Here is a 14754-nt window from a genome sequence, read left to right on the forward strand (position 1 = left end):
GTCTGCCTTAAGAAAAATTATTTGTGTCTTTTTATGCTCATTACTAGGCATAGTAATTAATTACTGATTAATTACATTAATCAGTATTTTTTAGGTAATATTTCATACTGCAGGGTTTCTCAACCTTGGCACTAGTGACATTTGGGGCCAGATAATTTGCTGTTGGGGGTTGTCCTGCGCTCTTTGTATGCTTGGCAGTAATGTCTGGCCTCTACCCACTAGAAGCCAGTAACACGCACTCTCCCACCAGTCATGAGAACCAAACCTGTCTCCAGTCATTGCCAAATGGTGGGATGGTGATGGGGGTGAGAGGCAAATTCATCTCAGACATACTGCATTAATCTGACAACAACATTTCTAAGTTATTTAAAGTAAACAATAAAGTAATGAATATTTGCAAGTTAAAAGTTCCTTGGAATTGAGAGTCAACCTCCACTTCAGCTCCCCACCCCCACCTTCCTGCCCCACTTTATGTGCTATCTCACACCCCTAGCCTAATATCGTGCATTCAATAAACATGGGCTGCTTAACTCTTCTGTATGATTCCTCTTAAGAATCAAAGAGTTCTAGTGCAGTTCCATCCAAGTGTAAACCAACAACAGAAATATAGAGACAGGAACAAATGACAAATTCAAAAATATGTCTTATTACCATGTAAAAACCAAACTTGAAAAAAAAGGCAACATTAAGAAGAGGAAAAAAATGACAAGAAAAAAGAAGTGAAATGACCCACAGCTTATACAGTTTAGTGGTGATTTCCTAGGTCTTAGTGTTATTGGTGGGACTGTGCAATGTCTATGGGTACCACAGACAAGCCTAAATATAGGCAAAAGATAAGGGGGGAGGTGCTCTCAAGAGGGAAAGGCAAGACACCCATGTGCACAGCAGCAATACCCACAGTAGCCGAAAGGTGGAAGCAACCCAAGGGTCTACTGATGAACAAATGGATAAGCAAAATGTGGGGATATGCATACAATGGAATATTATTCAGGCTTACATAAAAAGGAAATCCAGACAATGCTACAGCATGGACATTGTGACATTTTGCTATGTGAAATAAAGCGCTCATACAAGAACAAATATTGTGTGATTCCACTTACAGGCGGTACCCAGAGTAATCAAAGGCACACAGACAGAAAGAACGATGGCCAGTTGTGGTTTAGTGTGTACGGGGCTTCAGTAAGATGAAGAGTCCTGTGAAAGGGTGGATACTGGCGATGGCAGCACGACGGGATCGTATGTAACACCACTGAACTGTATGTACATTTAGAAATAGGATGGTAAATTTTATGTTCTGTGTGCTTCACCACAATTGAGAAGGGAAAAAAAAAGGGAAAGGTAAAGGGGAGCATATGGTCAAAGAGAAAGGGGGAGAGAAACAGCAGAGGGCAATGGAAAAGTTATAGCCCTGAGGGGAAGCAGATTTAAACCTCTTGGCTCTGCCATTTATTACTATGTGACCTGGGGTGAGTTGCTCGGCATCCATGAGCCTTTGTGTCTTTTTTTTTTTTTTTTTTTTAAGATTTTTATTTATTTATTTGACGGAGAGAGAGACACAGCGAGAGAGGGAACACAAGCAGGGGGAGTGGGAGAGGGAGAAGCAGGCTCTCCACTGAGCAGGGAGCCCAATGCGGGGCTCGATCCCAGGGCCCTGGGATCATGACCTGAGCTGAAGGCAGACTTAACGACTGAGCCACCCAGGCGCCCCCATGAGCCTTTGTGTCTTTATCAGCATGGCTGATGTGAGGATTAGCATATGATAGGCGCATAGTAGATATTCAATTAACAGTAGAGAACATAAAACAGAGGAGGAAGGAAAACACAGGAAGAAATAGGGAAAAGATATAAGAAGTGATAATGTATGGACGTGGTATAATGCTACCAAAAATAACCGTGGCTTCATGCCCTATGGATTTGCCTTCATTTGAGAAAACTGAAAATCTTGCAAGGGGATGAGATATCAAAACTCTTTCAGAGAATCTGCAATATACACTTGTGTTGCAATGACGAGTGGTTCTCAATGTTTTCTGAGTGGTAGAGAATCCAGAATCTACTTAAAATATTGGAAGTAAATCAAAGACCCAAAGAGAAAATTCTAGGTTGTGCAAAATTGTATTTTTCACTAGATTCTGATGGGAGTAAGAAAGCCAAATGCCCTGATGAAACAATTTTTTTTTTAAGATTTTATATAATTATGAGAAAGAGAGAGAGAGAGAATAGGGGGAGCATCGGAGGGAAAGGGACAAGCGGACTCTGTGCTGAGCAGGGAGCATGACATGGGGCTCAATTTCAGGACCCTGAGATTATGACCTGAGCTGAAACAAAGAGTCGGCCACTTAACCAACTGAGCCACCCAGGTGCCCCAAAACAATTTTTTTAAAATAAAAAATCTAGGAGGTATTCCAAAGAGTTGGATTCCTTTAGGACCATCAAACTCATGGGGAAGTGTGGCCCATTATCTTCTATTTGCCCTTCCATTTTCTTTCATACATTTTCCCAGAAAACAGCAAAGATACCCAATCATTTAATGTAGATTCCTTGTGAATACTTCAAAACTGGTGTCTCAATCACTTACTAGAGCTAAAGTGACAAAAAGTGCAGCCCTCGTTAGCCTTAAAGCAAAGAACAATAAAACCCCATCCAAGCAACGTGCAGGCTGAGTGACTGGGGTTAAGTAGAGATAGACGGCTTGCATGGGAAAGAATGAGGCTTTCCACAAAAACAAAACAAAACAAAACAAAACAAAACAAAACAAAACAAAACAAAACAAAACAGAGCTAAAGAGGCCAAACGTCTTTAGGTCTCTTCCAAATCACAAAGACTCATCCTTGCAAGGCCAAGAAATAGTTTTCAGGCCACTTTGCTTTGTGAGCAAAGCTCCACCACATATGATTAAGTTATACTCAAAGTATGACATGAAAAGTGCCCTCCGGAGAAAAGATTTTTCGGAGTCGCCTTTGAGCTTCCTGATGGCGCCCCCACAGCCTTTCTCTGAGGATTCAGAAAAGCAGGACCGGAGCAGGGATGTTGCACCTTCTCCCCAGAGGGCAAGCTCCTCTGGCCTTTAGAATTTCTTACCATTACGAGAAGAATGCCTCTAACCTGGTTTGCAAAAGATACAAGAATATCTGGCCAAAGATAAAGTGACATCATGTGATTTCTCAATTTCTTAAGTTGTAATTAATGATCCAGATATAATGGTGGGGGTATATACCTGACAACCAGAACTGTGTCACCGAATTAGCATCAACATTAGTAATGCTACTAGGGGCTTACGGAATCTTCCACCTAAAAACTTTATTGATCATATCTCAGGGATCTTCGCTAAAATGCTCTGAGGTAGGCAAGAGACGCGGTTCTAACTGTCCAGCAAAGGAATCATACGGAAGCAAGTTCGGGTGTCTGCAGTGAGGCATGATTCTGTGATTCTGTCCCTAGCTGTGCTTCATCAGAGCCCAGACTTTGGCTCAAGGTCACGGGACTAGGGGATAGTCTGAGTGCTGGCTGGCTGCTCTGGTGAGGTGGCCTGTGAGACACTGAACAGGCTGAGTGGGATTCAGAAAAGGCTCAAAGAGCTCAGGAAGGGGGCTACTTAACACAGTGCTCATTAATTCTGATCTACTGAAATCTCTCAGTTGTGACTACATTAGAAAACCTGGCACATACTAGAACTGAAATATAAAACTCTTCTCTCTCTCTAATACATGCAGACAGAAACACACACACACACACTCTCTCTCTCTCTCTCTCTCTCTTTACCTGCCTGTTTATCTGGACAAAGCACTTTTCTGGATTCTACGACATCTGTGTTCTTGTTCTCACAGCTGCGATTAGCCGTGTGATAAAGCACTTCACGTAGGGGCCTCGGTTTCCCCATTTGTGCAATGACAGAGGTGGAGAAGATGGCGTCTAAGGCTCCTTTCAGCACTAAAAGTCTCTTCATTCTCTGAGCTAAGCTATAGGTTAGGGCTTCAGTCTTCATATTACATTTCACAGGATATACTCAACAAGCTTTCACCTGAGAAATGGGTATAGTATTCTATGAGGCCAGCATTACCTTAATCCCCAAACCAGGCAAAGACCCCATCAAAAAGGAGAATTTCAGACCAATATCCCTGATGAATATGGATTCCAAAATCCTCGACAAAATCCTAGCTAACAGGATCCAACAATACATTAAAAGGATCATCCACTACGACCAAGTGGGATTTACCCCCGGGATGCAAGTGTGGTTCAACACTCGCAAATCAATCAATGTGATAGAACACATTAATAAGAGGAGGGAGAAGAACCATATGGTCCTCTCAACCGATGCAGAAAAAGCATTTGACAAAATACAACACCCTTTCCTGATTAAAACTCTTCAGAGTATAGGGATAGAGGGAACATTCCTCAAGTTCATAAAATCCATCTATGAAAAACCCACAGCGAATATCATCCTCAATGGGGAAAAGCTGAGAGCCTTTCCCTTAAGATCAGGAACACGTCAAGGATGCCCACTCTCGCCACTATTGTTCAACATAGTACTAGAAGTCCTAGCAACAGCAATCAGACAACAAAAAGAAATAAAAGGTATTCAAATTGGCAAAGAAGAAATCAAACTCTCTCTTCTCGCAGATGACATGATACTTTATGTGGAAAACCCAAAAGACTCCACCCCCAGATTACTAGAACTCATACAGCAATTCAGTAATGTGGCAGGATACAAAATCAATGCTCCGAAATCAGTTGCTTTCTTATACACTAACAACGCAACTGAAGAAAGACAAATTAGAGAAATGATTCCATTTACAATAGTACAAAAACCATAATATATCTCGGAATAAACCTAACGAAAGAGGTAAAGGATCTATACTCTAAGAAACTACGCAACACTCATGAAAGGAATTGAAGAAGACACAAAAAGATGGAAAAATATTCCATGCTCATGGATCGGAAAAATAAACATTGTTAAAATGTCTACGCTACCCAGAGCAATCTATACCTTCAGTGCCATCCCGATCAAAATTCCAATGACATTTTTCAAAGTGCTGGAACAAACAATCCTAAAATTTGTATGGAATCAGAAAAGACCCCGAATCACCAAGGAAATGCTGAAAAAGAAAAACAAAGCTGGGGGCATCACGTTGCCCGATTTCAAGCTATATTAACAAAGTTGTGATCACCAAGACAGCATGGTACTGGCACAAAAACAGACATATAGACCAATGGAACAGAATAGAGAGCCCAGATATGGACCCTCAACTCTATGGTCAAATAATCTTTGACAAAGCAGGAAAAAACATGCAATGGAAAAAAGACAGTCTCTTCACTAAATGGTGCTGGGAAAATTGGACAGCCACATGCAGAAGAATGAAACTCGACCATTCTCTAACACCATTCACAAAGATAAACTCGGAGTGGATGAAAGACCTCAATGTGAGACAGGAATCCATCAGAATCCTAGAGGAGAACATAGGCAGTAACCTCTTTGACATCGCCCACAGCAACTTCTTTCAAGATACATCTCCAAAAGCTAGTGAAACAAAAGCAAAAATGAACTTTTGGGACTTCATCAAGATAAAAAGCTTCTGCACAGCAAAGGAAACAGTCAACAAAACAAAGAGGCAACCCACAGAATGGGAGAAGATATTTGCAAATGACACTACAGATAAAGGGCTGGTATCCAAGATCTATAAAGCACTTCTCAAATTCAACACCCAAAAGACAAATAATCAAGTCAAAAAGTGGGCAGAAGATATGAAAAGACACTTCTCTGAAAAAGACATACAAATGGCTAACAGACACATGAAAAAATGTTCGTCATCATTAGCCATCAGGGAAATTCAAATCAAAACCACATTGAGATACCACCTTACACCAGTTAGAATGGCAAAAATGGACAGGGAAAGAAACAACAAATGTTGGAGAGGTTGTGGAGAAAGGGGAACCGTCTTACACTGTTGGTGGGAATGCAACTTGGTACAGCCACTCTGGAAAACAGTGTGGAAGTTCCTCAAAAATTTAAAAATAGAGCTACCCTATCACCCAGCAATTGCACTCCTGGGTATTTACCCCACAGACAGATGTAGTGAAAAGAAGGGCCATATGCACCCCAATGTTCATAGCAGCAATGTCTGCAATAGCCAAACTGTGGAAGGAGCCGAGATGCCCTTCAACAGATGAACGGATAAAGAAGACGTGGTCCATATAGACAATGGAGTATTACTCAGCCATCAGAAAGGATGAATACCCAACTTTTACATCAACATGGATGGGACTGGAGGAGATGATGCTAAGTGAAATAAGTCAAGCAGAGAAAGTCAATTATCATGTGGTTTCACTTATTTGTGGAACATAAGGGATAGCGTGGAGGACATTAGGAGAAGGGGGGGGGAATCGGAGGGGCAGATGAACCATGAGAGACTATGGACTCTGGAAAACAAACTGAGGGTTTCAGAGAGGAGGGGGTGGGGGGATGGGTTAGGCCGGTGATGGGTATTAAGGAGGGCATGTATTGCATGGAGCACTGGGTGTTATATGAAAATAATGGATCGTGGATCACCACATCAAAAACGAATGATGTATTGTATGGTGATTAACATAACATAACAAAATAAAAAAAAAAAGAAATGGGTATAGTATTTGTTATTTTATTTAACGTCAAAATACGAATTCCAATAAAAGATGGTTAACTTCACAAAGAAGCCCTCTTCCCAATAGACTGTATATGTATGCACCCCTGGCGTATCTCCCAGCCCCTCACGGAAGAGCCCCCCCACCCCGGGTTGCCATGGGGCTTCCCTCCTGCACAGAGGCCTCGGGATTCCGGGTTATGCCCTCCTGCGCACCCCGCTGCTGCCTCTCTGGAAGCTCTGGGCTTCCTCTTCTGGGTCCCAGGTCAAACAGTACCAGAAGGCTCTGGAACATAGCTGAGAAAGCCCAAAGAGGGTAAAGAAAGAGGAAAGGCAGGAGAAGACTCCTAAGGCCTCAGGTGGAATGCCACTGCCCACTCCCCACGTACCTCTAGTTCCAGGGTCGGGGCACAGGGAGGGAAAGGAGAGACGCAGCAGGGAGGGGCGGAGCGATCAGCTGTGTTCCTGCCGATGCTCCTTTCTCCAGCATCCCTCCTGGCCCCATGCCTACCAAATCACAGTCTCCAACTGTATGTGGACCATCCCTGCCTCCACCGGCTTGGGCCCCGCACACCCTTGGCTTCTTGTCTTGTCTTCTAACCCGTTACAGCCCCACCTCCTCCCTGCCAGAGCGCACACTCCAGGTTACACGAACCACCTCCGATGGTGGGGGAGTGCTTGGTCTCGCTCCCTGGAATGTAAGAGACAAAAGTCTCCATTTTTGCAGCAATCAGACAAGAGGACAGTAAATGATCAAGTACACTGAGTGCTTTCGCCACATAGTACTCTGTAAAAACAGTTCCGAGGGCATCCCTGTGGATTGCTTTAAAACTCAAAACCATAGGAAGATATGCTTTGATTCTCTTCCCATCTTACAGATGAGGAAATTAAGGCTCAGACAGCTGATGCAAGTTGTCTAAAGATGGTGAGGTAAAAGCTTCAGAGGGCTAGCCCAGGAACCGCCACACCATTTAATATTGCCGTAGCAAAGTGGATCCCAACATTCCAATTCCTCAACAATCAGTTCAACAAACAAAATGTTTGCACACAATTCGTATTTCGTGTGGGAACCACCATTCCCTGTGGAGGTGTCGCTGGGTATGTGTGTGGACGAATCCTATCAACACACTGTGCCAACCAGAACAGGGACTAAGAGACTCTACTGATATTTTTAATTCACCAAGTTGCTCAAGGAAAGGAAGAAAGAGGGCAAAATGTTACCTATTCAATGACAAACCTTTGGGAAAGCTATCTAGTTAAAAAAGCCATTTTCAACCTGCAACCCCAGATGGGCAGACTTGAATGGTGACTTGTGGATGAGGTCACATTGCGGTTGGGAAGGAAGATGGTTACATTTTGTGAAACAGAAGAGCTAGGATTCCAGGGAAAATTTTAAGACTTTATCTGCTCGGACGCTTTATAAAAACCAAACAAATGCTGCCTATGAACGATTCATGGTGGCTGTAAAAAATTAAGTCTTTCTCTCTCTTACTGTTAATATTTTAGTGGGCCTTCTACGGGATCTTCCTAATTAGAAACTTGAGAGATTAATGAAAAAAATACATTATCAACTACTTGAAGTATGTTACAGTAGAGGGCCATTATTTCTACAGCAACAGAGAGAGGAATTAAATGACTTATTGCCAATTTATTTCTTCAGTGTGATGCTGACACACACTTTCCTGGTGTGTATTGGTCTTGTCCAGTATTTCCAGCTGGCCATTTGCAGGCAATAATGCTGAGTCTCCAGGAGAGCCACACAGAGACTCTTCTTTCCTGCAGCCTGGTTCTAGCATGTCCTTGGAGGCCCTCTGGGAGACTCAGGAGAAAAAATTTCTGTCTAAGATCATCCAAAACTCAAACAACTTGGCCATGCCATGAGGATAGAAATTAGTTGCCGCTTGCCAATGACATGTTTATCCACTGACTCAAGTTCATTCAGTTTTGGATCAAGATCACAAATGAGCTCATTTGACAGACCACAAAGCATGGCCTGTCAGGGCTGACACAAATGGCCCAAAACGGAAACTCTCCAGCTGCTTTCTCTACTTGATACCTTGTTGTCTGGACATGGAAACCAGCATTCACCCTGATCACCTTTTAAGTATAGGATGATCTTAATTTTGTAACCACCATCACCAAAACCCCAAAAGCCCAGAAACCTATACATAATGAGGCTACGGGGTTGAGGCTACACAGACTTTCAAGCCAGAAGGCCTGGCACCAAATCTTGGTTCCAGTATTGTAGTGGGTTGAATGGTGACCTCCCCCCCAAAAGTATGTCCACCTGGAAACTGTGAATGTATCTTTATTTGGAAAAAGCATCTTTAGAGTTTTAATGAAGTTAAAGATCCTGAGATGAGACCATCCTGAATTAGGCTGGGCTCTAAATCCAATGATAAGTACCTTTATAAAAGAGAAGGGGAGGGGTGCCCATGTGGCTCATTCGGCTGGGAATCCGACTCTTGATTTCGGCTCATGTCCTGATCTCAGGGTCATGGGATCACGCCCTGCGTCAGGCTCAGCAGGGAGTCTGCTTGCCATTCTCTCTCTCCTTCTTCCTCTGCCCCTCCCCCCTCCCTCAAATAAATAAGTCTTTAAAAGAGAGAGAGGGAAGGGGAGAACACACAGGGGGAAGGTGAGGTGCTGGCAGAGACAGAGACTGGAGAGATGTCTACAAGCCAAGAAACACCAAAAACGGCTGGCAGCTACCAGAAGCCAGGAGAGAGGCAGGGCACGGATTCTCCCTCAGAACCTCTGGAAGAAACCAACCCTCCTGATAACCTGACTTCAGACTTCCGGACTCCAGAACTATGAGAGAATGCATTTCTGTTGTTTTAAGTTACCCAGGTTGTAGCAATTTAGTATGGCAGCCGTAGGAAAACTCACACAAACATCAGCGCTTACTAAGCTGAGTGACCCTGGGGAAGTTACCTGGAGTCTCTATACCTCAGTCTCCCCAGCTGTAAAACAGGAATTTTAATAACCCTTAGGGGTTACTGTCGTGAGGATTGATAAATTAATGGCATCCTCAGAGCTGCTTCGCACAGCAAGCACGCTATTTATCATTTCTGTGTTCCTCCTCACGAATATACGTAGGCAGGTATTGAGAAGCATCTGGGCAATACCTCTGAGTATCCAGATCAAAAAAATACTTTTTTCTGTTTTGCTTCTCTGTGTTTTACAAATTATGTACAAGGAATGTGCATTATGCATCAGTTTTAATAGAGGGCATTTATGAATTTTAAATGATCATTTTATTTATACTGATAAAAGGCTGCCTATCTGCGAGCTCATCTTCAGATAAAAATTGCTGTGCTATGTTTCGCAGGGATGGAATATTTAAACAACATGCACGTTAGCCGGAGAAGTAGCCCCGGAGAAGTAGCCCCGGAGAAATAGCGATGTGATTATTAATACCTGAGAACTCCAGTGCACAAATTGTTAGGAGTAAACTACTCCTTTGGAAGTTGAGAGGCTCTGAAAATTGCTTCCTGTTGCCTAGCACAAGAAAGCCTGATTTCTTGGTATATGTGTTTCTCTTTCCACACTAATAGTATTTCTACAAGGAACAGCGTGAAACTTCCAGGTTTCCTATTACAGTCTTTCTGTCTTCCGAGTTTAGAGACCACCTGTCTCCTCTTCAGATATCTAGCTATTTTCACTGCAAGCATTACACAGTTCTTTAATGGACCCATGTCTCTTCGGAAAAACACTATTTTTGTAATGAAGTACTTCACCTGACCCAATCACCCCTGAGTGAAGGCTTACTGAGGATGAGAATGTAACACAATATACAGTACAAGAGAAGGGACACAGAGAAGGGTGTTGACCGGCCATCATGATGAGGCGGAAAGGCATTGATGCCTTATGGGCTCTCCAGGGCCGAAAGAACCAGAAGTACTTCATCCTCGGCTGCCATCCTGGCCCAACCCTTGGTAGGTGGGTAGAAAGGTCTTTTTAATAAACACCGAAAAATACACCACCTGCAAGTTATTGTTATCAACAGGAACTTCCTGTCACGTGGAGTAGGTTATATTTTAGCACAGTGGAAACGGAGGGTTCGCCGAGTTAACCTTCCTGCTCAAGCTCATCTTCCACGTGAAAGCAGGACTGGGGCTACTTCAGGTAGGTGAAGACAGTTCACCTAAACACACTTTCGACTTGAGGGGAGGGGTTGGCAGTCCCCCTCCTTTGTCAAGCACGGTCACCGGGTGTTTGCTGGGAGCCTGGGGGCAGGGGGGGGCGGCGCACTGCACCCGTGCTCCGGGACACCTCTCCCAGCGTCACTTTCGTGGTGAGAGCCCTGCTTGGCTTCTTGTTTAAGCCTCTGGCACTGTCCACCCGCTCCCCTCCCTCGCTGCCATACCTGTCCCTTCAGCCTGGGTTCCTCATTGCCTCAGGGCCTCTGATGACTAGGATCAGTGCATGCCTGCCCTTCTCTCTACCGATTCCTCAGTGCACCTTTGTCTAGGGATTTTTCCGAAAGTATCTATAAGCAGGACAGATTAGAAATTTAAAAAAAATAAATAGAAAGGAGGAGGGAGGGAGGGAGGGAGGGAGGGAAGGAGAGACAGAGACAGAGACAGAGATAACAACCAACAAGTTTATAACCATAAGGCAGTACTCAAGAAACAGGCCTGGTGCTCTTGCTGTCTTCACTGCCCGTGGTTATTTGCTCTTGTTCCCCAGCATTCTCTTCGTATTCCCGGGGTCCCCCGCCGTGTCCTCACCCCTCTTCCCTTTGGTGGAAACCCAGCAGACCCAAACAGAGTTCCCAAAGGCTTGCCAAAATCCATTCCATCTCGGGAGGAACCTCTCCCTGTTCAGCTCTCTCTGCTTCTTGTCCTGGCCCCACCAACTCTGCCCCCTGCGGCCCCATCTCCTTGTTGGTTCCTTGTCTTTCTGCCTTCTAAGTGTGGATGTGTTTTACGGAGTCTCCAGCTTCCTCCAGAACCTCCTGCTAAGTCTGCCCCTTGAACCTTTATGTCCAGACTTGATTTCTCTCCTGAGCTCCAGGCATCTGTATCTAGCCGCTTCCTGGATATTCCCACGACTGTGTTCCAGTAGCAACTTATATAAAAAATATACAAACACAGAACTCATTATCCATTTCCCTGAACTTGCTTCACACCTCCCAAGATCTCAGTATTTGCTAAAGCATCAACAGCCTTCTACTGACCAAAATGGACACTGCCAAGTCACCTTAAACTTCCCCTCCTTTGCACCGCACTTGGGATTCACTTGAGTCAATCTTCATGTCTCCTTCCCAGTAACCTGCTTTGTTACTCTTCCTTTGTTTTTGTTGTTTCTTTTAAAGATTTTATTTATTCATTTGAGACACAGAGATACAGAGAGAGAGAGAGCATGAGCAGGGAGAGCAGCAGAGGGAGAGGGAGAAGCAGGCTCCCCACTGAGCAGGGAGCCCGATGTGGGGCTCGATCCCAGGACCCTGGGATCATGACCTGAGCTAAAGGCAGACGCTTAATGACTGAGCCACCCAGGCGCCCCTATTACTCTCCCTTTGTTTCCAGCATCCCAAGTCCAGCTCTTCTTGGGTGGGCTGCTCTGACAGGCTGTTAACTGTTTCTCCTGTCCTCTCCCACAGCTTTTCCTCATGGCTTCCAGAATATCTTCCTGACAAAGCTCCGATCCCACTTGCTGGTATTCAAAGCTTTGTACGATTGGGCTTCTATTCCATTCTTTCATTTTCCAACCTTTATTCTCTATGTGCTGTTAAAGTTTTTAGACAAGGGGGTGGCTTTAATGTCTTGGAGGGCTACGTAAGCAAACCAAAGCCTAAGCCAGAGTCAATGCACTTGAATCTGAGAAAGTGAAGGTGAAGAGCAACCAATCACAAATAGCCAACTGGGTTTCCCCAAACAAGGCAGCCACTTGCACTATAGCCAGTCAAATACTGGCTTTGCTTCGCTTCAGCATCTTCTCTTTGGAAACCCTGCCCCCACCTCCTATCCTGGCACGCTCCTAACCACCTTTGGTTTGATGCTATCTGATGTGAATCAGTGTACGCTCAAATAAACTCTTGAAAATTTTAACGTGCATCGGTTTACCTACACGACAGTATCCTACACTCTTGGTTGCGGAAATCATTCCATATTCTTCACGTGTGCCCTATAATTTCTGGCTTTAGTGCCCCTGCAGATCCTGTTCTTTCAGCCGGCAACGCCCCTTTTCTCCCAGCTTTGGATTTCCAAAATCCATTTTTAAAGTGGTCTTTAAAAATCACCACTGTCAAGATTCTCAAACCCCAGCAGCAAATGAGCTACTTGCCCACCGACCCATCTGTAGCATTTTTATCTCTACCTCTCTTACGACTCACAACATCTGAGCCTGTGCTATGTCCCCGATTAGGCACGTCTGGCAGGAGAAGGCCCCCATCGGATTCAACTCTGAATCTTTGTGCTTCTGTGCCAGCCATGTCCAGGGTGGGCAGGCCTCTGCCAATAACCAAACGAATGACTCTGTGTACTCAGGAACAGCCCTCTCCATCAGACCTCTACTGAGGACCATGACAAATGCCTAAGTAGACAACAACTTGGTTTCTGCCCTCCAGGAGCTTATAGCTCATAGAGATTAGCCTAACATATGCTAATTGATAAAAAGCAACGGAGGATAAAGAACAGGATTACGGAGAACATACACTATATACATTCCATTAAGTCAGAAAAGAGGCTCCTTTTTATGAAATGACATTGGATCTTAGTAACAGGTTTATTTTGGATGGGTGAAAAGAAGGGCCTTCTGGGTGGACGGAGTAATCGCATTAGGACAGCCAAAGGCATGGGGAGAAGGGCCTAACATTCACCATGTCCCACTCCCGCTACGATGTGGGCTCAGTGCCGTGAATGCATTATTTCATTTAATCCTATAACAATCCTACAAAGCAGACGGCATCAGGTCCAATTTTATAAGTAAGGAGGCTGAGGCTCGAGGGGATTAAGGAACTGGCCAAGGTTATATAGGATTAGGTGGCAGAGCTGGGATTTGAAAAAGGCAGTCTGCTTCTTGTTGCACCATGCTGCCTCCTCCAGAGCAAAACACAGAACTATCACTGGGTATTTTCCTGAGGAAGGGGGACTCTTTGCATTTATGAATCACTCAAGTTGTAGAGCAAGAAGCACAATGTGTAATACATGTAGGGCTCGGTACAACACAGGCGACTCTGAATGCAAGTCTGTCCATCTAGAAAGAAAATCGAGAAGGCGCTTCAAGGAGATGAGAGTAGTGTGGGAAGAAATGATTAGGGAGGGCATCCCTAGAATGGAGGGGTGTCTCCAGACTAGTAGACAGAACAAAGAAGGGACACAGGCTTGAGTATGCATTAATATCACCCGTCCCAGCCTACTTTCATTACAAAGGAAGAGAAATAACCCAACTGAACATAGACTGGTTGTAATGAACACCCATCCTCAGAGGATAAGAGAGACAATGATGGCAGGAGACATACTTGGTCTCATTGGCACATCGGATCTTGCAGCCTTCCTTGGGAATCACCAAGCCCAGGTGCATTCGGAGCCTGCAGTTGGTGGGCCCTGTGTGTGGCCACACGTGAGTTCCTGGGTGCATGACGGAATATTTGATCTGCACAGAAAATATAACAAACTGGTCATCCATTTATCGAGGGGTGGAGGAAGTGCTAAATTAAAGTTACAGGATAAAACTATGTCAATTTGAATTTGAACCTTTGTAAGGCTTAGAATTTATATTCTCGTCTTCTTTTTTTTTTAAAGATTTATTTATTTATTTGAGAGAGCGAGAATGAGAGGGAGAGAGTACATGAGAGGGGGTAGGGTCAGAGGGAGAAGCAGGCTCCTTGCTGAGCACGGAGCCTGATGTGGGACTCGATCCCGGGACTCCGGGATCATGACCTGAGGCGAAGGCAGTCGCTTAACCAACTGAGCCACCCAGGCGCCCTCGTCTTATTTCTTTGATAAGGACTCTGATTTTCCACCAAGCGATAAACACTAAACACTTCCTGCCCTCAATTCTGACATCAACCACATGAAATTATGTTTCATTAAAGACAGACTGAAAAAAGACGCCTTCGTTGGACCAAATAACAGTTTCTTTATAAAGGTCAGCACTCCCTTATTCCTAATAACGAATTCTGTTCTTCCCA

The 14754-nt window shown here is 44.3% G+C and overlaps 1 protein-coding gene across 5 annotated transcripts in view; it reads right to left on the bottom strand.

Annotated features, from left to right (window-relative positions):
- The window catches only part of ASPH (aspartate beta-hydroxylase), a 210560-nt gene that overhangs the window by 5766 nt on the left and 190040 nt on the right, over positions 1 to 14754 (bottom strand). For all 5 annotated transcript variants that reach the window (XM_027567486.2, XM_027567471.2, XM_035727294.1 and 2 more), the window contains one exon: positions 14083 to 14216. In XM_027567486.2, coding sequence (XP_027423287.1) covers positions 14083 to 14216 — 134 coding nt within the window. The remainder of the gene's footprint in view (positions 1 to 14082; positions 14217 to 14754) is intronic.

The sequence above is a fragment of the Zalophus californianus genome, chromosome 4, assembly GCF_009762305.2.
Source record: "Zalophus californianus isolate mZalCal1 chromosome 4, mZalCal1.pri.v2, whole genome shotgun sequence".
Taxonomy (NCBI): domain Eukaryota; kingdom Metazoa; phylum Chordata; class Mammalia; order Carnivora; family Otariidae; genus Zalophus; species Zalophus californianus.